General features: G+C 42.6%; 1 protein-coding gene across 2 annotated transcripts in view; it reads left to right on the forward strand.

Annotated features, from left to right (window-relative positions):
- The window catches only part of sema4ba (sema domain, immunoglobulin domain (Ig), transmembrane domain (TM) and short cytoplasmic domain, (semaphorin) 4Ba), a 59,867-nt gene extending 34,462 nt beyond the window's left edge, over positions 1 to 25,405 (forward strand). For both annotated transcript variants that reach the window (XM_080761602.1, XM_080761601.1), the window contains 13 exons: positions 7,504 to 7,664; positions 8,026 to 8,088; positions 9,014 to 9,112; positions 10,278 to 10,389; positions 10,623 to 10,739; positions 11,005 to 11,162; positions 17,755 to 17,936; positions 18,966 to 19,116; positions 19,499 to 19,709; positions 19,814 to 19,929; positions 20,272 to 20,429; positions 20,720 to 20,811; positions 20,929 to 25,405. In XM_080761602.1, the coding sequence (XP_080617728.1) occupies positions 7,504 to 7,664; positions 8,026 to 8,088; positions 9,014 to 9,112; positions 10,278 to 10,389; positions 10,623 to 10,739; positions 11,005 to 11,162; positions 17,755 to 17,936; positions 18,966 to 19,116; positions 19,499 to 19,709; positions 19,814 to 19,929; positions 20,272 to 20,429; positions 20,720 to 20,811; positions 20,929 to 21,698 (2,390 nt within the window). In that variant the 3' untranslated portion in view covers positions 21,699 to 25,405. The remainder of the gene's footprint in view (positions 1 to 7,503; positions 7,665 to 8,025; positions 8,089 to 9,013; positions 9,113 to 10,277; positions 10,390 to 10,622; positions 10,740 to 11,004; positions 11,163 to 17,754; positions 17,937 to 18,965; positions 19,117 to 19,498; positions 19,710 to 19,813; positions 19,930 to 20,271; positions 20,430 to 20,719; positions 20,812 to 20,928) is intronic.
- The last annotated feature ends 512 nt before the right edge of the window (positions 25,406 to 25,917 follow it).

Genomic DNA, 25,917 nt, shown 5'->3' on the forward strand with positions numbered 1-25,917 from the left:
CGCAGACTATCACGGACCCCCACGCAGACTATCACGGACCCCCACGCAGACTATCACGGACCCCCACGCCAACCTCCGCGGAACTCCGAGGAAGTCCACAGTATTTTGCGTGGGGGTCCGCAGATAAGGGGGGTCCCCACGGAGGTCGGTGCGGGTACAACCAAATGGACCCATAAGACAGTTCATTTGTACAGTCTCAGAGTTCATTTTTATAAAAGGGTCCTTTGGGTCTATTTGTAGTAGGCTAACGCTACACTAGAGTCACCTGGACACATCCATTCCACGTTGTGTGGAAACTTTCCAAACACATTAAATACAGATAGACACAGATATTTACATTTCATAGCACAATTCTGGAGATATAGGGCAGTTATTAATTCATAATATATGAATTCTTGTTTTCCAATGGAAATATCCTAAAAAAAACAGTTGTGTCCTTTTTGACATTCAATGTTATTTTTCCACAAATGAGTCTTGAAAAATGGGGGTTGTCTTATAATCATCGTCTTATTATTCGGGACAATACGGTATATTATACTCCTATTCTCTACCATATACTGTAGATGAGTTAAAATAACATTCTGTTCACATACACATGTATTTATGTTTTTATTTCTGAATTTCTTAGTGGTTAACATGACTCCCCTTTTAGGAAAGCATTATTCCTGCCTTGAATCTCATGTCCCCTTGCAGATGAGAATCTAGGTCATGTTTATGGACAGAAGACTGGAAATGGGGCATGAGACGTCTCTTAAAGACGGCTCTGAAAGACGTCCTATTAGATCCTATATCATGCCCTCGCACTCTCAAAGAGCGATGTGTATTTTTTCCAGGTCACCTACTGGTGGAGCATGACAATTGACAAGCACTAATCTTTTGCAGAACTAGACAGACAGCGTTAGCTTATTGCCACAGTGAGGAGCTGTCATTTATGGCTGATGATGTCACGCAAGGCTCTTTGTTACTCTGCACGCCTCGTTTTTGGGAGAACAACGACCTCTCTAATATGAATGAACAGAATCTGGCCCTGTTGTAGAGCCAGGAGTTTGCTACACAGAACACTGGCAATTTGCCGCTCAGTGATGTGATGTGATGTAGTGGAAAAAGTACTCAAATTCTTTACTTAAGTAAATGCATCAATCCTGCAATATAGAAATATTTACAAGTAAAAGTAAAAGTCCGGAATTCAAAATGTACTTGAGTAAAAGCACAAACGTACTGGCATCAAAATGTACTTAAAGAACCAAAAATAAAATTGATCATTATGCCGAATGTCCCATTTCAAGTTTTCCAATGTGACGATCAGCTATTTTCAAATGGTCGAAATGTAGGTCTATATGGTTGAAGTGGTTAATTTATGTTTTGTAATAATCAATCTACAAATTTACTAGTAACTACAGTTTTTAAATAAATGTAGTGGAGTAAAGGTAGAATATTTGGAATCGAGATGTAGCAGTAAAAGTATTGGAAATTGGAAATAAGTAAAGTACAAATACCTCAAAATGGTACAGTACTTACAGTAAGTAAAAAACTTTCCACCACTGGTGATGTGCATAAGAGATAATTAGATTTATATATAGATTTTCTGCTTCTCTTTCTTTGTAGTTCTGCGTAATTTAAGTAAGCAAGAATGTGTGTCTTTTAATGAAATGTGCCGTGTTCAAACTGTCATAGCCAATACAAACGACCACCTCCTGAGGAAGGGCACTGATTGAATCGTTTTGTTGTAGTTGCCTCATGAAATTAGGCACTTCGATGTTCCACAAAGAGGGACAGATTGCGCTACATTGCCTTTCAGGGGGGATGCTCCATGCTTTTAATTAACTGCACTTTTTTGGACCCAAAGCCATCGGGAACTCCACTGCGACGGAACGTGGAGGGTTCCCTTAAAGCGGAGTCTAGGAAGGGCGGAGTATTGCAATCCATTTAGCAGTGTCATTTGCAGAAATGACATTTAATTGCATAATGATGGTAATGATCTTATATTGCTTACAGCTGCGAGAGGTCGAAGCAACCGCTGTGTGTGCTCTGCCGTGGAGTCACAGAGGAAATACTCTGAGCCACACAAAAGCTGCTCTCTACTCTATATCACTGCAGGATGTGGGATCACAGGCCTGGGAACCTCGATACGATGAGAGCCCTGGTGGCACGTGCATGCGCGGACACACACACACACACACACACGCACGCACGCGCGCGCGCACGCACGCGGCACACAAATACTGGAGAGGTGTAATTGGCAAGATTGTCAAGAGCAGCTTTTCTGGTATCATCCAGCAGGTTTAAATAGCACTATACTCAGTACTGGCCATGGTGAAGTACTGGAGGTGTTTGAAACTGTAGCTGATAGTCACACTATTGTATTTGGACCAAGGTGACTCACTTGTTTATGACAATAACTACCCACTTCTTATTTTGTGTCAAAACGTGGAGAAAACTGTTAACTCTCAACCTTGTTAATAATTGACCATATGTCGGCCTTTTTGCTTCTTACATAAGGTTTGGGACATTCTGTCAGCCTCCAGTCTCTAGAACGGTGTTCCTACTCGGTGTCCCAAAATAACTTAATTGCTTCTCTTTGTTTGCCATTGACTTGGTGGGCCTCAATAATAAGAGTTTCCCAGTGAGACTGTGAGTGACAAACTGCTGCGAAGTGCTGTAGCTAGCACAATTGAACATACTGTAGGCCTTCGAGAGGTGGTGGGGGGCCCCGACACGGCGAGGATAAACCAGCTATGATATGTTGCATCTCTCTGGTTTTATCCCTGCTGCCCACTTGGCTGCCCTCTCATTGACACCCCTACTGTATGGCTCCAGCAGACACTACCCACTCTTACACACTACTGTACTGCTACTACAGCAGACACTACCCACTCTTACACACTACTGTACTGCTACTACAGCAGACACTACGCACTCTTACACACTACTGTACTGCTACTACAGCAGACACTACCCACTCTTACACACTACTGTACTGCTACTACAGCAGACACTACCCACTCTTACACACTACTGTACTGCTACTACAGCAGACACTACGCACTCTTACACACTACTGTACTGCTACTACAGCAGACACTACGCACTCTTACACACTACTGTACTGCTACTACAGCAGACACTACCCACTCTTACACTCTCTTAAGTGCTGTCTCAAGCCTGTCGGTTTTCCCTCGTCCGGCTGTAGGCCACAGCATCTGGGGCTTCATTGTCATGGGATAGCCCCGAGGAATCAATGTCAGATGGTCAAATGACAATAGAGGTGTGTGTGTGTGTGTGTGTGTGTGTGTGTGTGTGTGTGTGTGTGTGTGTGTGTGTGTGTGTGTGTGTGTGTGTGTGTGTGTGTGTGTGTGTGTGTGTGTGTGTGTGTGTGTGTGTGTGTGTGTGTGTGTGTGTGTGTGTGTGTGTGTGTGTGTGTGTGTGTGTGTGTGTGTGTGTGTGTGTGTGTGTGTGTGTGTGTGTGTGTGGTTCAAATGGGATACACACACATCCTGGTAATGGTGACCTGACCTGAGGGTAACTGTCTGTACAGTGGGTTACCCCATCCTGGCGTTGTCTTTTGTGGTCCCTGGAATATGAATGTCTTATTATGCCTTTTTGCTCATTCATGGCTGAATTGCCTATTTGGGATCAATCTGGTTGAAATGGAGGCCAACAATAAAAAGGTCATATTGTTGTCTATTTCTGCACCATAAATGATCACAGAATCAGATTATCTATAGATAATATATTCCACTAATCCTGATTTAGAGCTTAAATGTTCACAACTTTCTGCACACAGGATATCCAATATGTTGAGAGAAGAGATATTGATTGATTTAAATAATACGTTGTTTTGTTACAATATACTATATGCTGATTCTCCCTACAAACACGAACATTTTGTAGTGTTTTTTTACCCCTCTCCAAATTAGTCATTGTCCATTTTTATTGTCCCCACCATGTTTATGTCTGTCACTGCCAAGCCAACTGTTTGGTCTGTGGAGGGTGCAGACAACCACATGTCTCCTCTGATACACATGTGGCCCTATTTAAAAGGCATGGTGCAAGTGCATTTAGGGTGTGTCCAACTCCAATTTGGCCAGTTAAACAGTGCATTACCTGGGCGCAATGCAAGGCGCAAGTTGCAAATGGGTTGTTTTTAATTGAGCTTGGGTGTGTTTTGGACATACAGTAACATTAATTAAACAAATCAGTGTGCCATCTCCCATTACCTTTAATAACCAGGTGCACCTGGTTCACCAAACATTAACGACATACCCTCCATGGCCTATACAGTACTTAGCTAACCGGGGTGCCCCAGGGCTATACATTTGGTCCGCTACTTTTTCCCCTACAACAAATGTCTTTTCTGTACGTAGGCAAGAAATTGCCGATATACAAGCTTATAGGCTACATCAACTATTTTTAGAGAATGTTTGCTTAAGTTTTGTTGAATGAGAAGTCCAAAATAGGGACACTACGGTTCATGTGGTAAAATTGTGGATTCGGCAAGTTTGAGGACAAACAGTATTTCTGCTGAGGAAATGGGTCTGCTTGTGTGCCAGAGTTTCCTTATGAATGGAGTAGTTGACAAGATTCAGACATTATGAAAACCATTCACTTCATACGAAGCAACTTGTTTTTCATATTTGTACATTTTCTGTCTTTTATAACTTATGGATTTCTGAGGCATGCTTCCTCTCTCGATCACATGATGGTGAAACATGCTATTATACATTGTGGTGACATAAAATACTTTACAATAGCCTAGACTTTGAGTGGAACACGATATTCCAGGCAAATAAATCTAAACGGGGAGATGATTAATGTTTGCCTTAAGTTCTGAATGGAAAGATTCATACCGTTTCAAGCCCTCGTGGATCTCTTTAATGATACACAATTACTGGCCCTATTGTTTTCCTGCGTCAGCCATGGTTGCTGAGTACGTCGGGGGTGATCTGACTCCTGAGAGTAATTGTGTAGATATCCTCCCCTCACAAACCCCCTGAAAGCCTTTGTTTTGGTTCAAGCTCTGGCCTTTGTCTCTGTCTGTGTAAATCACCGTTAAATTTGCCCGGGGCACCGAAGGAGGAGAAAAGCCTGACTTATACTTTGGTGCACGCGGGTGTCGCAAACAGCAAGTACAAGCTTTACAAGCTCTTCAAGCTCACACCGTTTCGCACTGTGAACTTGTAGATCTGCTATTAATCAGCGCACAACAACACCCGTTCGCAACTAAGTATAAATCAAGTGAAAGAGCACAGCCATGATGTAGCACTCGATTCATCCTTTAATCACAGAGACGGAGAGAAATTAAGGCCCCAGTGGGTCGTTGCTACAGTATGTAGAGGAGAGCCTCTTGTGGTTTTGCAGACAGATTTAACCATAATAAGGCCCCCTGTTGCTGTGGCGATGTGCTGCTATTAGCGTGTTGTTTTCCCAAGGGGGAGGAAGTCTCTGAGCCTCCTGCATGTCCTCTGTGAGGCCGGGTTACATTAGGTCACATGGTTCTGCACTGCAGGTATAATAGAAAGGTAGAATCTAATTACGGTCTCAGATTGATTCCTTGCTCTGTAGTTTATTCTTCACCAGGCCCAGTTCTTCACCCTCTTCAAAGACAAATCCTAAGTGTTCATTTAACTCTGAGTGCATAAATGATCGGGCCTCCCATTAGCCGTGTGTGTGTGTGTGTGTGTGTGTGTGTGTGTGTGTGTGTGTGTGTGTGTGTGTGTGTGTGTGTGTGCACTATTCTAGTGGCTCATAGGAATAGACTATGTGACCACCGGAGAGACGGGTGACAGCCGGAATGTAGACGGCACCCGGGTGAGCACTATATGGGTTAGCGCCCCAGCCTGTGTCCTCCGTGAGGAGGAAGCCCAACAAACCTCAGTGAGGCTTTTAGGAGGGTCATTATAATCCACCACTCCTGAATGAAGTGCCTGGTGCTGGGAGTCTGGTGCAAGTGCAACGCACAGGTCCTGGGCCTAGTGAGAGCAGGAGTGGACCTGGTGAGACGTAGGAGGGGCCCGGACAGGAGCCAACCCACAGAGCCTAGTCCTTCAGACTCTGGTTCTCCCAGTCCCGGCAGAGTAGTTCCGGAGCAACGGATTGTGTGGCCTTGCTCATTCCCTGATGGACTGATGGACTGATCGAGGGTAGCTACTGGGACGTGAGTTCCCCCCCTCCATATGCTATAGTTTGGTTTCAGATAAAATTCTCAAAACCTAATTTGGGCCCTGCTCAGTGTTCAGGAGGTAGTACTAAGCCTGAGTTGTGGACACCCGAAAATATACGTTCCATATGTTTAAAAAACTATGAAAATAGCTGATGTACAAGCTACACCTTTTTATTCAATTGAAATGTAGGTCGGACCTACTGTATACACACATCAACAATGACTCCTATGCTAAAAGTAAAAAGGTCGAACCCGCACACATTGTTAAAGAAATCTTTATTTCAAATAGGTTATAGTACGTTTGTGGATGATCTTCAGTTCAAATTAATTTGACCCGAAGAAGATCCGCACAGGATCAAATGTTGTCTAACTCCAAATAAAGACTTTTGATACCATTGTTTGTTCTACCTGTCTACCTTTTTAACGCTATAATGGAAAGGTAAACAACCACAACAACAACAACAAAAAACTAGAACTAGAAACTAAAGGAATGGATGGTTCAGTCGATTTGTTATACTAGTATGACCTTTAGGTTCAGATGCTCAGGCCAGGCCCACATGGAAGGACTCTAGGCCAGCTTTTTTCATGTCAAGGACCCCCCCTTCCCCCAGAACCCATGATGGGGGTGGTCAAACCCCACTTTGAACACCACTGCTCTATGCTAGGTGACTCGTGAGCTTTAAGGCAATCATGAAGTGAGACTGGATGTTTTGACAGCGGGCTTTAGGAAGCAGTGAGAGGCTCTGAAGTGTGTCAGTGTGTTGAGAGGACAGACATCCTTTTAGGGAGAGACTGCTTGCTTCCTCCACTTCCCTCTCTCTGTGTTGAACGGAAGCGCGGTGATGAAAGACGTCTGACTGGACACACGCACACACGCACACACACACACACACACACACACACGCATGACACACACCGGAGAGAGGGAATAAAGGTTGGCATAAAAAAAAATCTAATGCTAGTCGATATAGTTGTCATGGGAACGAGAAAACGGGCCTAAAGGAACCTGGTTGATAATGACACACTGCGTTGGTGTCTCGATTAGCAAAGAACATCTGTGTCCCTGCTGAACAGTTGCATTTGTGACCACACACACACACACACACAGCGCTGTGTGTGTGTGTCTGTGTGTCTGTGTGTCTCACAGTGACAGTGTCTGTGTGCATGTGTGTGTGCACATGTGCGGAAACTCCCACCCTAAATACACCATGCATCTGTACAGCAGCACCACCACATACTATGAACGCCCAGACACACGTCAAGGAATCTGCATAATTTCCTGAGTTGGCGCCGTTCCACTAATATTGTGTCTCCTCTTGTGTCTGTGCTCTCATCATCTCCAGATGCAAAGGAAAGAACAGCCAAGCATTTCTCGGTCAACGGGGTCTCCAACTTCACCTCCCTCCTCCTCAGTAAAGAAGATAACATGCTGTATGTGGGCGCGAGGGAGGTCCTCTTTGCTCTCAATCTCACCGATATCAGCAGAGCCAAGCTACAGAGACACGTAAGTACTGTATATATGTCTGCATAGTTCATACATAGCGTCGTTGTCGGGTGGAAACCTTGTATGTCCAACACTGTGATTTTTCAGGAAATGTAAAAGATAAAGTGTGTTCCAATGCAAATATGTATTAATCCCACAGACACACTTCGTGACGAGCTGGTAGATCAGCTATTTTTGCTACTTTTGTATGATAGTATCAATTTACAGAAACAAGTTGAAATATAGAGATACAGGGTTTCCACCCGACAGGGACAATATACATTATACAGTATATACCACCCCCACAGGTGCAATGTGAATATGACAAGGCGCAGCACGCAGGTTTATTCTTCTGTGACTCAACGCATTTCCTCTCCTGCAGCTAACATGGAGCACTCCAGAGAGAAAGAGAGACGAGTGCAGCTTCAAAGGCAAAAACTTGCAGGTAAGTGAAGTGCTGCTGGTGTAGAACTCATGTAGCCCAGTTCACTTGGCCCATATATCATGGACAGTGCAGCTACTGTACCTGTTGGCAGGGCCTGAAGGTTATCCTCACGTGTGTGTGTGTGTGTGTGTGTGTGTGTGTGTGTGTGTGTGTGTGTGTGTGTGTGTGTGTGTGTGTGTGCGTGTGCGTGTGCGTGTGCGTGTGCGTGTGCGTGTGCGTGTGCGTGTGCGTGTGTGTGTGTGTGTGTGTGTGTATGCGTGTGCGTGTGCGTGTGCGCGTGCGCGCGTGTGCGTGCACAAATGGCTTGCATCATAGACTGGCCTCCAAGTACTGTACTGAACTTTGTGCTTATTTCACCCACACAATAATCCAACCCAGGCAACACTGGGTATGTACCCCAGCTAGTATAAGATAACTGTACCATATTACTTGGCCATTTATTTTGCAAGATGTGCTTATAGGAGTATCATCATCAGATGTATGTGTGGTTATTGATTCATATTATAAGTAAGAGAGGGGAAGCGAATGGAGGCTCATAGGCCTGAGATGTTGATGAGATCAGCCTAATCAGTCAAGTGGACCTCCCAGCCTATTAGGAGAAAATCTATTACAGCCATGTGATTTGGAAATGCACTTAAACACTTCATAGGACGACAGTACGTGCCACGCACCAAATAGCCAATATATTGGATCAACCTTGTACATCTGCTATCTTTGTTATTTTTGAAAATTATGACCATGATAATGATGACATTGACATTGCCCAAAATATATGGATGCCATGTTGAAAGGGGTTAGCGATTGTAGAAGGCAGCCCCTGTTTCATCTGCGTATCTCTGAAGAACATGTGAAGTGGATAAGGATGTTTAGACTCAGAGTCATCATTCATCCTGTTGTTGTTCTCTCTCCCGTGTTTCCAACACAGACGGACTGTTTCAACTACATCAAGATTTTGCTGCACGTGAACAACACTCATCTCTATGTGTGCGGAACGTATGCCTTCAGTCCCATCTGTGCATACATAGTAAGTGTGCATGTGACGCAGCTTTGGCTGACATTGTGTTATTGAATTTGTTTATACGTAAATGTTTTATATACATACAGTATTATATATATTTTTATTGTATTTATTCCCTATGTAACCATGTATACTCAAATGTCACACATTTACAGCAATAGTGGAAATAAGCTCTTTGCCTTTTTTATGTAATTCATTTGACTACTGTGCGCAATCAAATGTTTGTACATATGCTTTTGAGAGAGAGAGAGCTCAGCATTGTCAAGCAAGACGTGCAGCTTGTGTGGATGAATTGAGTTGTTGTGCTGCTCAGATCCTTTTTTTCCATTCTTCCCAAGGACTTCTATCCAATGTGTCTCCTTGAAGGCTGCATATTTTCCACTTTGGAATATTAACAGCCGCAGTGGACATATACTGTAGTTGTTCCTCCTGATCCGCTTTGCTTTACTTGGATACGAGACAGACAACACTTAGGGAATGGAGAAACCCATTGTTATCACAGGGGGCTCTGACCCAGAGTTGCAGGTACTTCTGAGCTCTCTTCTTAGCGCACTGGCAGCTGCAGGCTCTGCCCACACAGACAGAACCAGCAGTCTTACATTTAATCAGTTGGACAATGTGATTTCACTGTGGAAAATGGAGTTAGACAAAACACAGTATAGCGGTTTGCAGTCTTTTCATCACTCTATCAAGGCCTTTTATTATGTCCCATGATAATTGACAAACATACAAGCGTGACCTGAGCTTGAACCATATTACCCAAGATAGCCTGACCACCTCTTCATTTGGGTTGGGATGCTTACAGTAAATGGGCCAAGTGACCAAAGGATTGTGGGCAAGTGTAATGTAAGTTGTGTGTGTGTGTGTGTGTGTGTGTGTGTGTGTGTGTGTGTGTGTGTGTGTGTGTGTGTGTGTGTGTGTGTGTGTGTGTGTGTGTGTGTGTGTGTGTGTGTGTGTGTGTGTGTGTGTGTGTGTGTGTGTGTTCCTTGTGTGTGTGTGTGTGTGTGTGTGTGCGTGTGTTCCTTGCGTGTGTTCCTTGTTTGTGTGTGTGTGTGTGTGTGTGTGTGTGTGTGTGTGTGTGTGTGTGTGTGTGTGTGTGTGTGTGTTCCTTGCGTGTGTGTGTGTGTGTGTGTGTGTGTTCCTTGCGTGTGTGTGTGTGCGTGATTTCCAGAACACAACAGACTTCTCTCTCGTGAGGAGCCAGACCGGGGAAATTGTTACAGAGGATGGACGCAGCCGTTGTCCTTTCAACCCGGATTACAAGTCCACCGCCATTATGGCTGGTAGGTCGAACACACCCTATAAAATCCTCCTTTGGGAGCTCTGTGGAAATCTGGTAATGTACAGAAAAAATGGATACAGGAGATTGGCATTAATTCAGGGTTCATGTTTTTCACTGTATGCAAACAAACAAACAGAGTTCTGGATCACATTAGCGTGCATGATGCAGACAGAGGCCCATCCTGTGTTGGTAAACAGAGTGTGATTAACCCGGGTTCTTCTGTGTTTGTTGCAGACGGAGAACTGTATGCTGGTACGGTCAGTAATTTCCAAGGAAATGAACCCATCATTTACAAGAGCCTCGGTCAAGGAACGGCTCTAAAAACAGAAAACTCGTTGAACTGGCTACAAGGTATTATATGCTCCAAGGTCACATGGCTGCAATTCAGTATGTCTATGTCTTACAGAACTATACAGGCATTGATAGTTTCTCCCAATGCTGTTGAAATAGCTCTTCTGTAATATAATCTCAGAACATTATTTTACTGTGCAGGGCTTGCCCACATGCTGCTATTTGCCAGTTGCATGGAGGATTTTGACGTCACAGGGAATTGGGACTTCCCTGCCGCCCCCTGGGTATGAGTTGATATCTAAAACCATTATGTTTACTCTTTCAGACCCGGCCTTTGTGGGCTCTGCCTACATACAGGAGAGTCTGCCCAAGGGCAACCCAGTGGGTGATGATGATAAGATTTACTTCTTCTTCAGCGAAGCTGGGAAGGAGTTTGATTTCTTTGACAACACCATCGTGTCACGCATTGCTCGCGTGTGCAAGGTGAGCATTAACCTTGGTGGATATACCGTTCAGACTGTTCAGAGTAGACAATTGGTTCTGTTACTCATCTCAGACAAGACATGGTAACTGCCCATCTGCCCATCACCATTCTGTCATAATACAGAGACATTGGTACATTTGTGTGTTTGGGCATCTGCTGTGGTAACGGGTACGGTCGCCCCTTTTCCATCTCGCCCCACTACTCTACCTAGCTGTAAATAACAAATCATGTTGGTGATTATATAAAAGGTATTATCATATAAATGTATCATTGTTAAGTTCACTCTGTATATCCACGGGCATAATAGCATGATGATGCCATTACAAAACATGGGCTAGATGGAAGAAATGTTTAATAAAACAAAATTAACTGCTAGAAGGTCCTAAATTAACTTAATTAAGCAGTCACAGTCTCTGTCTCATGTTACTCTTTCTTCATTTTACAGAGTATAGAGATTGACTACTATACAATCAAATAAATCTGTATACAAGATCATTTCAGATTTCAATACTAAATTAACTGTTCTTGTGGGGGTTGGTAAAGGGGCGAGTCGTCTGGTATTCTCTGCTGTGTGTATACCATAGACTGTAAAAAATATGGACAAAGCGTTCCGCGGGTCTAACTTGAACGTAAAATGAAGCCTGTCAGTCCTTGCAATGGAAGTCGCCATCTTTCTAGATCCGTTTTGGCCCAGCTCAGGCCAGCTGGCCCATTGGCTGGCCCAGACAACGAGGCGGGACTTCCCCCTTCTTCTTCGTTGGTTTTTATTTTGACTCGAGTGGGTGGGGGATCCCGTTCATAGACTGTAACGGTAGCCACGCCCCTCAGATGCGCGGCTTTATGGTCATTTTTTTTATAAATGGGACCATAATTTTCCAAAAAGAATATTATGACATTAGAAATGAGACTTTAAACTAGTGACTGGAAGCAAAAAGTATTCATGACCATGTTTATTAAGGTAATACAGTCTAGGTGAAGTTGGGCCAAAATACATGGACTTCTATGGGGCTATGGGTTTTTCTGGGTCCAGTGACAGCGCCACAACAGGCCATTATATGAACTTTCATTTCCTTAGTGGCTTCACAAAATATCTCTCTGACTGCCCCCCTGGTGTATACGCATGTGCGTGCGTGAGGTAAATAGAGAAATGACAGACGGAGAGGAGGAGGAGGATGTGTGCGTGTTTATAATCTCACATACTGAAGCATGCGCTGCTGAACAGCTGTATGTGTTTTATTTAGGGTGGTGCAGCATGCAGTCTTTTTGGCCTGGCGCAGGATCTCTCATTACAGAAAAACATTCCTATCGCGTGTTTTCCTCTGGCCAAGCCCTCTCTCTCCACCAAATCTGATCCACTCCACCCTCTGTTCTTATGTTTCACCAAATATTAGCATTCAGACAGGATTCACAAACGGCTCAGGATGACTGCACCACCAGTCCTTTTGCACATAAATGGATTACCACAACATTGCATATATACAGTTATACTTATAGTGTATACTTATATATTCAGTGCTTTTTGAATTGACTCAGTCATTTAGACATTTTCTTGGCTGCTGACTGAGTGTTTGCTCTGCAAAGATTGTAAATGATCATCAATATCCTGAAGGTCTTGATTAATCCGATTGTCACTGAATGTCACATGTGAGATGTTGACATTGCCTCATCTACCGCAGTCCAAGGAGAGTGACAAACATTCACTGACAGTTGAATGCACACCCCCCCTCTTTGCTTTGAATTTCTGAATTGTGTCTGCTGGCTACGCACTGCCTTGTTGTAACATCAAAGACACCTTTCTTCATAGCATTTTTATTTATTTATTTTTTCACTTTACACAGATATGAGGGTATATGAGAAGTTGTCGTATGACTCACTGGGCTTTGCAGCCATAACATAACAAACATAATATTGAACAATCAATAGAGGTTATGCGTGTGACATCATCATCATACGCGGAAGTTATGCAGGAATGCCTACTGAGTGGCAAAAAAAACATTTTGGCAAGCAACAACAGACAATTGTGACTCGAAATAGTGTGAAAATATACCAGTGAAAATATATCAAATGTTTTAACTATATAAAGTTACCCAGTAGGAGTTTCTGAAGTTATTCCCCTATAATGGCTGAAAAGGAGAACTGATCTTTGAAATGTCCAGTATTTTCCGTATTGACATACACATACACACATATGCACGCACGCACATTTGACTCACTCACTATTTGTATGTACAAGCAGACGGCCAGTGACTGCAGAATGTAGAGAAGTGGCTGGGCTGTCCCCAGGTGTTTCTCCTGACAGTTACCCTGCTGTCAGAAGAAGCAGGGCATCACACACAAACCCCCAGGAAGACGGTGGAGCTCGGCTGTCAATCACAGCCATAATTCAGAGTCAGAAGCAGAGCTCCGTGTGTTGAATACATCTCTGGCTTTTCTTTATTTACACACTGCAGTACACTGATACATTTGATCTAAGGCAGTGATTCTCAAACTGTTTTATGTCAAGACTCCTCAGTTTGATATGCATTAGTCCACAGATACCGTTTGATAACCTTTTTTTCATCTCTGGGACCCCAATCTCCACTGTAAAATCCTCCACTGTAAAAAAAAGTTTATTTATCAACTTAAACCCGATATGGACTTTCCTGTTTTCTGCTATGTGTTGAAAATAGCCGACCGATAAGCTCACAATTTAGAAAGTTAAAGCAACATTGGTGTCCCTTTAAGTACTGTACATGTGTTTTAGAACATACGTAGAGTGGTTTTTAACACATTAGAAACATATTTGTACTGTAGTAAATATGATTACGCTCATAAAATAATATACACAACATTATGCTTAGCGTGAGTTTTAGCTAAACAAGATGTGGTCCAATAACGATTTTAAAAGAGTACTTCCTTCAAGGTTCAAGGTTCTTTATTATTTGTCTCCCGAGGAAGACATTTGTCTTAGACAAAGGACCCGCATGCAAGTGTAGCCCTTATGCCCTTGTCGCCGCAGAGCAGCGCCAAAAATACATCTTTCTTGCAACAAAAGAAAGCAGAAGAAGGAGAAAACAGGCAAAAACACCTTGGGTTGCTGGAAGCGGGCACAAGGAATTTGGTGTTGAGTGATTGGTCCTGTACGTGTTTTGCAAGATTAACCTCAACAGACAGTAAAAATGTAGTGGACATAAACGGGTTTGGTACAGAATACTATGGCTCACAAAGGAAAGTGGAAAGTGAGAATCAAAGTGACAATCTGGGTGGAGTATTAAAATGAATACAAAATAGTAGAATAAATAAATTGTCTGTGACATAAAATACAATGACAGTAAAAAGGGATAGAAATTGTAGCGGAAGTCTGATGGCATCACTTAGTTGGAGTTATATAAGGAACAGTGGTATTTTACACAAATCAATTATCTTCAGTTCAAGCCTCTATTTCTCCATCCTAATCCAGCATTTGACGCATGGTCTTTGCTGCAGCTCTGTTGTTGTTTAGTAGTCAAGTTCCACTTCATTGAGGCTTGCTGTGGAATCATACTGTATACAGTGTTTTGGGGCAAACAAACAAAGCATAATGACGCTCCCATGGAACCTATTCATGTTCCCAGAATTGAGCCCTTACTACCTGCTTTTTCAACAGCCTTTGGGCTGTTCAGTGGATGCCCTCATGGGGTTAATGAGCGGGAGGAATTGGCCATAATTATTCCACAGTACGTTTATATACAGCATGGCACTAAATCGTAAAGTTTTGTTCGGAGCAGAAGGAGCAGGAGCAGAAGGAGCAGTTATGTTGCTCATTAACTGCTACAGAAAATAATGGTTCAGAAGCTCCGCATCAGTCACGTGTCATTTCTCTTTCCAAGCTACGCTGTCATTTCCTCTGATAAATGCAATACTAAAAGGACTTATTTATTTTGTGTAGTCTACTCTTTCCCTTTGATAAGGCATGTTTTTAAAACTACTTATCAGCTGTTTAGTTCTCTTCAGATCTATGCTTGACAAACATTGGAGTAATTGCTGCCATGGACTGAGTGCAAACAGGCGGTAGATACAGTTGATCATCCTCCCTTCTAAAAGTTCTAACCCACCGTCCTTTCTTAAAGAAAACATTTATGGCATAACATTCGGCATCACCTAATGTAACCTTGAGGCCCATAATTCCCAGTGAAATATATAACTAAGTTACGGTAAGTGTTTAGCATTCACGGCCCATATGCACTCACTCTCATTGAGGCCCAATGATGTAGTTAGCCCCCAAAGAGTTTCTCATTGGAGGAGCTGCATGTGGGAGAGGCTGTGTTCCACAGTCTAGTGGGAAGGCTGGTGCCAAAAGCACCAGAGGTAGTGTCAGTGAAAAAGCATCGTCTAAGAGCATTGCCCTTTTTTCCATTTTCTTTTAAAAGCATTTTCCCTTCCCAGGGCCTGTAATGTTTTGTATACAAGCCAGGTTCCAACCGTGCATATTGTTCCCTTTACCTAGAAGTCTTGTGTTACTGTAAGTGATCTACAGTATAGGCACTGTCTCTTTTGCTCGGTATGGTTTTCCCTTTTGGAGGGTAATATTTTCAATCTAGTCCATTCATACAACTGTACTGTACTTTATGGCAATTTAAGTAGGCCTATACTGTCTTTGTTTATGGTCACAATGAAGGGGACTTTTCATAGAAATGCCCAAAATATGTACATGTCCCATGTAGAGTTGTTTCAATATCTGCCAGTATCGGAAAAGCTGCCGATATGGCCTAAAATGCTGGTATTGGTATCGGCGAGTACCGTATGCCAGTGAATATGTCATTCTGTATGGCATGTATTTTATCACATATTTCATTTCATTTCAAACTTTTTATTTTCAAGGACCCCCATAACTGAGAGTGTACAAATCAAACCACATGGACTCTTACAGGTCCATTTAGTTCCATTTGTACACTCTCAGAGTTATAGACCTGTAAGGGTCCATTTTGAACCCTCTCAAGAAACCCAGAGGGTCCCTGGCCTAGGACACCACTTTGAGAACCCCTGTCCTAGATTTGCTACACACTAGTATCATATTCGGTACCGTAAATATCGGACACAAAGGGGAGATGTTGAGACTTTGGAATAGACAGATTAACCAAAAATATAAATAGAGGTGGGCTGTTGACCTATGCTGCAAACCAAAATCAAGAACATACCATCTTATAAAAGATTATTATGGCCCTGCACCATATATGTCACCCGAAATGTATCCAAAAGTCAAAGATCTTTTTGTGCACAGTTGCATTCTGGGACCTTAATATTATCTTTAAAAACGGGAAGACACCCCGAGGGCGTTGCACAACACAAGCCGATGTAAACAGTATCCACAAGGTTGTGATGTTACAGTAGGGTTACAAGTTATTACAACTATCAGATACGCCCCGCAAGACTGGATTCTGGATCGGGTTGCATCTGTATGCATGTTTTGGATCATTTCATGTTTGCGTTGGCAATTAATGTAAACATATTTTTGTTCCCTGCATGCTTTCAAGATGGTTGATCGCATAGAATATCTGCGAGCGTTCGTGCTGTTAATGCAGACATTTATTTTTATCCAAAAAACCTGTATGGATCAACAGCTGGTTTGCAGGTGTATGTCCCAATGCCCCGTCGATGATGTCATAATAGGGAAAGGCATCAGCCTTTTTATAGCTCTATGACCATACCCTGCTCCACTTTTGGACAACTTGCGGTAATCCGATTTTAGTTTCTTTAGTTTATTGATTATTTGCTCTGCCGTTCGAGTGAACCCCAGCTTTCGCCAACTCTTCTACCAATGCCGAATATAATTTGGCCTTTCTCTGGGTACTCTCCAACTTCTCCTGAAACTGTCAGGAGATGGTTCAATATTTGGCAGGAAGAAAGAACCGAACCGGTTCAACCCCGTAGAGATCTGTGTATGTGCGTAAGTGTACAGTAAGTGTACTTTGCAATCAATTCGGCCCACTGGCTGAGCCTGATTGGTTGAGCCTCAATTGGCTGAGGTGAAAGGAGTTGGCCTCATTAGGCCCACTGGCAGAGCCTGACCAGAGCTTTTTGTGGTGGTTCTGGAGAACTGTGGGTCCGACCGACTCGATACCTGGCACTGCACTCCCTGTGGGGGTGTGGAACGCGTGTGTTGAATGTGAGGTCGGTGGGTCAAACGGTTCTCGAGTTACGTGCATTACAACCGTACACACACGTACGCACGCACACACGTGCCGCATTATAAGTAGATATGATTATGAAAAACTTGAGTTGTTTCAGTAAAGGAATTTTTGTTTTAGTTTTTTTATTTTATTGTACAACTATGCAATGATTTATATGTTGTGTCCTATAAGTCCATGTGGGCCGGGCACCTCTGGTGCATGAGACATACATATACTGTAGTATATCTGTCTGTCTGTTATGCGTATTGGTATCGGAAAGGAAGAAATGTGACCGGTATTCAGTAGCCTACATCATGCCTCTAGGTGTATGCTGTAGTTGTGCATGGATATTTCTCAACTGTGACAGTTCTGCTACAGACGGGTGTCAACCTTGTGTGCTTGCACCCTCTGCTGGTTAGATTGAGAGTAGCGCCTTGAAAGAGACATTTTATTTATGTTGCAGGGTGACCAAGGAGGGGAAAGAGTCCTGCAAAAGAAATGGACCACATTTCTTAAGGCCCAGTTATTGTGCTCTCTTCCTGATGATGGCTTCCCCTTCAACATCATCCAGGACATGTTTGTCTTGACACCGAGCCCTGAAGACTGGAAGCGCACTGTGTTCTACGGAGTGTTCACGTCTCAGTGGTGAGATCTCTGCACTTCTACACTCGTTCTCAAACATTTTCATGTCAAGGACCACCAAAAATATATGAAATTGGCCGTCGACCCCCAACTGAAAATATGTTGTTCCAGGGAGCCCCCAGAACCAATAATTTGAGTTAAAAACGTTCGCCCTGAAAGAATATATATTCAAAGATTTGCACCACATTTTCAAGATTTTTCAGAAATAGCAGATCTACAAGCTCATAGCGTGGCACTGCCGTGCTATGAGCTTGTAGATCATGACATTTAATTTGTGATGCACTATATAATCGGTAGCATAATCGGATTGTGCCATATCGGCTATAAAAATTGGTATCGGAAGGGTCTCAAAAAAAAAATTTCACCAGCAAAAGATAATAATAAATGAAAAATGAGTTCAATATAAATCAAAAGTGTACAGTGGTTCCCAAACTGTGGTGCGTGCACCCCTTGTGGTGAGCGAGCACCTTCTAGGGGGTGCGCGACATGAAAAGTCTAATGGTGGTGCTATGGTTTTATTTTAAATATATTAGCATATTATGCCAATTATGTAATGCAGAATATAGCCTGCTGCATATATGCCATATTCAGGTATGTGGATAAAAAGGAAATGTATGTCTCTATATAGCTTATACAATTTATATTTCCATGTGGGGGGGGGGGGGGGGGGGGCATCAGCTAGGTCGGGAGGTAACAGGGGCTGCATCAGTTCGCTGGCTGTCTGGCAGGCAGGCAGCTAAACACAAATCTCACTTGAATTGGATTGACTTTACAATTCCACCATTAAAAAAGCAGCCCACCCTAGCCCAATGGTAAATCCGAGCCTGGTTGTGATATTGCTATTGGAAGATAATGGACAAGGCAGAGGGGCATTGTCTCTACCAAGTAGATTTTTTAAATTATATTAGAGCACCTCATCACGCATTAACTCACAATATTGTGCCCCGATATCCTGCTAGCCAATCAGGAATTATTCTTTTCCATGGCGATTGTATGCAGCCAATGCTAAGACGTTGCTTTATGTCTTCAAAGGTATAAAGGGGCGTCAGGTAGCTCTGCGGTGTGTTCCTTCACGATGGACCAGGTGGAGAAGGCTTTCAACGGCCGTTACAGGGAAGTGAACCGGGAGAGCCAGCAGTGGTACACCTACAACCACCCTGTCCCTGAGCCCCGGCCTGGAGCGGTGAGTTACTGTCACACCGCCCTCTGCTGGGCAAGCCAGTTACTGCTGGTGACAGTAATGAGACAAATGTAAAGCCTGCCATGTGTGGTGCAAGATTGTGTTTCCGCCTGCTCATCAGCCACGTCCTCGATCTGTGCTTGAGCTGCTATCTGTCTCACCGGCCCCCCTTCCCGTAAGACTCTGATTCTTATCGGAGTGTTGCTGCTTTCATTTCCTGGCAGGTTTATCACAGGCCAATCAATCGAAATCCCACAAACATATAACCCATTGATGAGACAGCGGAGATGGGCAGGAGGTTGTAGCCATATACTGTTGCCGTTGGTATTGTTATCCCGTCCGTGAGAATGAATGTGTGAGAATAAAGGGTGTTTTTCCTCCGCAGTGCATCACTAACGCTGCCAGAGAGCAGAACATCCCATCATCGCTTCATATGCCTGACAAGGTGCTGAACTTCGTCAAAGACCACTTCCTGATGGACAGCGTGATACGCAGTCAGCCTCTCCTGCTGAAGCGCAATGTGCGCTACACGCAGATTGCTGTCCACCGCGTCCAGGCCATGCACAAAGCCTACAATGTGCTCTTCATTGGTACAGGTAGGGAATTTAAAGCACCCTCTTGGCCAATTCATCATCATCATTCCTGTGATCGCATTTAATTTCTTTGCAACTCTTTACAAAACATATCTCACTTTTTGTAGATGAAGGGAAGATTCACAAAGCAATCAACGTGAAGGACAAAATGCACATAATTGAGGAGATGGTGCTGTTCCCTGATTCCCAACCAGTGCAACACATTGAGCTGGACTCTGAGAAGGTATGTTACTCTGATCACTTCTGGAAACGTTCTCATAGTGGGAAGTAATAACAAGCCCACTAAATGCCTTTTATTGGCAGCTTAGGGATTCCATGAGCCATGAAGAGCTCACGTTCATTGTAATTACATGCAACGTTCTCTCTGGGGAGCAACAACAAGATGGGCTTTAAACAGCATGTGACACTTTATTGAACGCTGCCCTCTCTGCTCTCAACTAATGGAATTGTAATTGAGGAAAAAGTTAAGTGTAACGTATTGAAATCGAGGCCATAGTAACCCCAATGACTGTATCTGGGCCACCTTTCCTTCCCTCCCCCTTCCCTGGTCATCTGTCCCCCACAGGGCCAGCTTTATGTTTCCACTTTCTCTGGCCTGGTGGAGGTCCCAGTGGCGAACTGCACAAACTATCAGAGCTGTGGGGAGTGTGTGCTCTCCAGGGACCCGTACTGTGCCTGGACCGGGAGGCAATGTATGGATGTCAGACAGGCTCCACCAGGCAGGTGTGTACATTCTCTGCACAGCACTTTACACACAGGATATTGTACTACAGTGCAGTATGACCGAGTGTCATAAAGCAGTGGTTCTCAAACATTTTCATGTTAAGGACCCCCAAATTGGTATTGTATTCCGCTGCAGAGACTCAAATAACATAAGTTATTAAAAAAAAAAAAATCCACACAATCTTTCATGCTTTTAATAGAAGTATAAAAAATAGTTAGAGAGTGGTTAAACTATTCCTTATTGTATTGGTAGAACTCCATTGGTCTAATAAAAATGTATGCATTTTCAGTCACTGGCAGCAGGATGTTGATGATGCAGACACATCGGCTATTTGCAACAAGACAGTGCCCAGCCCACGGCTTGCTAAACCCCCACCTACAAGTAAGTCACAAAACGACTGTATGACTCTACCAGATTCTTCCCATGTGCTGCATTTGAATTGACCTCTTGATTACACATTTATTTCAAGTTTTTGTTTATTCTGTTCTGTGCTTTCAGGAATGTCTTCATGTCAGGTGATAATTATACCCGCCAACACATTTAAAGTGTTGCCTTGCAAGCTGCGCTCCAACTTGGCTGAGAGGAGGTGGGAGTACAGCGAGACTTCGGGCCACTTCCATTACCCCAGCCCTGAGGGGGGCCTGGTTGTCGTGGCTCAGGCCGACAGGCAGGACACGTACGAGTGCTGGTCAGTGGAAGAAGGCTTCAGACAACTTTTGGCCAACTACTGCGTGAGGGGCGAGGCCAAACAAGAGAGCACCACCCTGACTGGGCGATCGCGCACACCACAGGTCCCACAGGAGGAGCCCATTTTGCCGGGGGAGGCGCGCTCGCCGCAGATCAACACCAAGACCTACTGGAACGAGCTCATCGTGGTGTGTGCCCTCCTTGCTTTCTCCCTGGTTGTTTTCTCCTTGTTTGTGGTCTACAGAAACCGGGACCGCATGAAGTCCATGCTCAAGGAGGGGGAGTGTCCAAACATACAGCAGAAGAAGCCCAGGATAGCAGGAAAACCTGCAGAGAACCTGCCACTCAACGGCAACGCAGTACCAGTATCTGTCCCAGATCATAAGGGCTACCAGACCCTTAATGACAACTATATCTGCAGCACGCCTCCACATGAGTGCTCCTCACCAGAAAACAGCAAGAGTTTTACAGAGTCAGAGAAAAGGCCTCTGAACTTGAAAGAGAGCCATGTAGAGATCTCACCCACATGCCCGCGGCCCCGGGTCAGACTGGGCTCAGAGATTAAAGACTCCATTGTGTGAAGACAGCTTTTGATAAACTGTGAACTGTAAAATGTAAACTGAATTGAAAAGAGTGCACTTGCTGAAAAGAAAAACTTAAACGAGGGAATACTGAAAGGCGTCGGACTCTTCACGGAGTGACATTTCATTACACAGATTTTGCACTTTGTCTCTTTGTGTTCCTGACGCTGTAGTCCGTGTACATTTCCTGCATTCTTTTAGATGCTCCCCCTTTTTCTCCAGTGCACTAGAAGCACAACTAAAAAAAGAACAGTTCCAGCTTGCCTTCAGATGGTTTTTTGGAAGTGTTTGTATTGTACTCACGGAGGGAATGTAACATACAGTACATATACGTGGAAGTGATGAAGCTCTATTGCCCCACTATGACTCAGTGATGCAAGTGCACAGCGTTACCACTCAGTCCGTCCAAATGATCTACACATTCTACAGGTAACGTGTTGAGAAAGAAAAGGTGGGATTACCCCCCCCCCCCCCCCCCCATGTGCATCATCTTATAAGAGCGTGTTTTTCACTGAGCTATGCACAGTGTGCTGTACTGTAGGTAGGCAAACATTCGCACACACCCAAAGTCAATACTTATTGGCAGGTAAAAAAAAAAGAAAATAAGAAAAAGCATATTTTTATAAACCACTGTGTGCATCCATTCTAGTATCAAATACAAGGTCAGAAAGAAACGGGGACCACTGCCTACGATTACTTTAGTGATTTTTCTTTTTTTTTTCTTTTTTGCTCGACTACGCTCTATCACTCCAATCAAAAGAAAAGTAAATGTGTGCCCAACTGACCACATGTACTTTCTTAGTGTATCGCCACTGTCGGGCAGAACTCTTTTTATTACGTTTCAGGAAATGTGTTCCTGTGTTCCAATGGATATAATGTAGTTATCATTTAGTCCCCAGCTCTTGTTAATACTTTGCATTGGTTAAATATTTATAAAACACTCAGACAGAATTAACCACTTTCGACCTGGCGAGGCATCGGGCAAGGCATTACAGTATAAGTGAAAAGTTTCAAAATCAATTTAAGAAATTGTCCAAAAATAGCAGATCTGTCTATTTTCTTGTAGATTGTCTATTTTCTACTTTTACATGACAGCGTCATAAATTATGATCTAGTATAATCGGAAAAATATGAAATATATACAAGGATACAAGGTTTCTGCCCGACTTGGACGATGTCCCATTCTACGTGTTTAGGGTTGAATCAATATTCAACATGCTTTTAGTTCACCAGTGTGATGAATGGAACCCTCCCCACCATTCCAGGTATTACTATGCTGTTCCTCATGAAACAGGCAGACTATGCAAAGCAAATAATGTGAAGAGAGTTGAACAATCCTCACCTTGAGAGACTGTGTGAAGCACAAAGGTGTCAGCGCTGTTCATTACTGAGGATCAGAGGAATTATCATGCGCGCGCACACGTGTGCGTGCACACACACACACACACACACACACACACACACACACACACACACACGTATGCAAGTGATTTTAGCCATTCTTGTGTTATCAGGCGAAGGAAAATAATGGACATTCTGAAAGCCTGTCATCCAAAATCAGATGATAAAAGATGAGGGTCCAGACACAAACCTTTTAATGACAGAATAGAGCCATTAGGGCTGAATATATTTTAAAGTAATTTACTCACAAATAAATCTGGATAGGCTATATGAGAGCAAGTATGGTACTGATTATGTCACAATACAGACCACTAATATTTTAGGTGTTTATCTCACTACATTAATTCATGTTTGATTCATTTCATTTCATGAATATCTGTAAACAGAGGTATCTGGTTTCAGTGACATTTGACTGGAAAGTAAAATCCTGAGTGCATGTTAGTCTTAAAGTGTAATGATTGACCCTTACGGGAGAGTGCAACCTGGATTTTAATAACTGGGCCTAGATTATTGACCTGATGAGTGAGTGAGTGAGTGAGTGAATATAACCAGACTTTTTTTTAAAGAACCAAAAACATATTTCTTGATTAAATGGTTTGTAAGTCAACCATTCTCTCTTCTAAATTAGCATAATACGTGCTTTATGTTTATGATTAGAACCTGTCCACTATCCATCTACAATTTAAGACAATGGATTTTATCACAGTCCAACATGTGCTAGCCGATTCACAAGATGTTGTAGTACATAAGCATTGAAAGCATTTGAAAGCATTTTTATACCAATTGCAATGCAATTAAATGAAAGTCTCATTTCAGATTTGTTAAACATGGTTTGCAAAATAACAATTTCAAACAAAACAAACATGCATTAAGGCATATTGTTTAACTCAGAATGCCTTTGATTTGCACATGAAATTGGAAAGCCTTAGTTCTGAGCAGGTTCTGTATTTGGTGACACGTCTGTAGTTTGGGTAAATTCACAATGCCTTTAAGCAAAACATCAAGAGATGTGCCTCTTGGAATACTAATGTTTGTTACAAATAACATATAATAACCAGGTGGTAGCACAGTAGAATCGCATACTATTATATGATGACACAATTGACCTTATTGCAAAACAGCAGTGAGCTAATTTGGGCAGTAAAGTATGTTATTTTTGTGGCTTCAACTTTAGTCAGGGGTAATGTTTATTCTTTATGGTATAGCACACAAGTATAAGCACTGGCTGTATTTTTTTTAAAGCACAGTACTGACATACAGTTCCTGTACATGGCAATACATACAGAATCTGTAGAGATATCAAAGACTGGACTACTGTACTTAGTCATACATGGAACTGGAAGTGGCAGTGTTTGATTTGTGAAAACAAATTGGGGGAGGGGAGCATTTTATTAAGCACTTAAATCTAGCTAGGCCTATATACACTTCTTTGTATGACAAAATAACAAAGATAGACAATATATAAGCTCACAGTGTGTTGCATATCAACACATTGTGAGCTTATAGATGTGCTATTGTAGCTATTATTTTGGGAAGATTTTTTGTTTGACAGATTCTCACAAATTTGCTGAAAATAGGGATGCCAGGGTTAATGGTTAACATGCATTTGGAATTAAATTGTGATACATAGACAGTCTACATTTCCCAAAAGGAAATTAATGTACTGGTATTCTATTCAGTCTGATCAGAAACGGGGATAAAACATTTCCCCTCCGGCAAAATGAATGACCAGAGGGGGGATATGAAAGCAGAGGCGGATCCCCTTTCCTTCCAACAAATCAAACCCTGGGCTCTAGTAGTTTTAAGAACAAAATAGATACAAAGTTACAAACCATACTTTTTTTGTACTGTTAATAAAACAAAGGGCAGCTTTTAGTGATATGGTTGTTGGAACAATAATACATTTGCCAAGTGCAAAACAATAAACATGGTAGTGATTTAGTACAATATGTGCGCAGGTCTTCAACATTATTTTATTTTATAGCAAATCTGAACACGTTTATGGTTCATGAAATGCATAAATGGTCCGAATGCCAATTGCTGAGTTGCAGTGTCATCTGTTAAAACCACTATGGTCAAGCCTGCTATCTTTGACACTGCAAGTTGCTCAGACTCTTGTCAACATGTATTATAAGTAAGATCGTTTTTTTGTACAGTTGTTTTGAAAATTGAGCTGCCAATGTAAAAAAAAAAAAAAGATTGTGAATTGTATTTTTTTGTATCATACATCACTACTGTTTTGTTTTCCTTTTATATTGTATTGTATATAAAAGCACTTTATTTTAATTTTTCAAATAAAGATCAAACTGATACATTTTTATTTGGATGGTTCATGATTGGTGAAATCTTGTCAAAGATTATTATGCTACTTTATCCTTACTCAACTGAGAGCAGGTCGTAAGTGTTACACGGCCTGCAAAATTCTAGTCTACTTTTGAAATCTCATTTGAAATAAAATATTATAAAGTAGGCCTAGGCCTATAGGTCTACTGTATAATGATCTATTGAGACCAACTCCACCCATGAGTGAGATTTTAATAGGCTATAGCAGGGATACTCGAATAGATTTACCTGTGGGCCACATTACAAAAATGGCAAGGGGCCAGGGGCCAGTAGACATTAATGATACTTGATAACTTCTCTCTTTCAATTGCTTTATTTTCGCAAAATGTATCAAAGTACAATGTGCATGCACACAATATGTAAATAAATAAATGTGTTACATTTTCTTGCATAAACACAAAGAGCTGTTTCCATAACTGCACAAATTATTGCACATAACATGAGTAGCTGTTATAATAACATAATAACATAACAT

The sequence above is a fragment of the Protomyctophum bolini genome, assembly GCF_963924005.1.
Source record: "Protomyctophum bolini genome assembly, chromosome: 4".
Lineage (NCBI taxonomy): Eukaryota > Metazoa > Chordata > Actinopteri > Myctophiformes > Myctophidae > Protomyctophum > Protomyctophum bolini.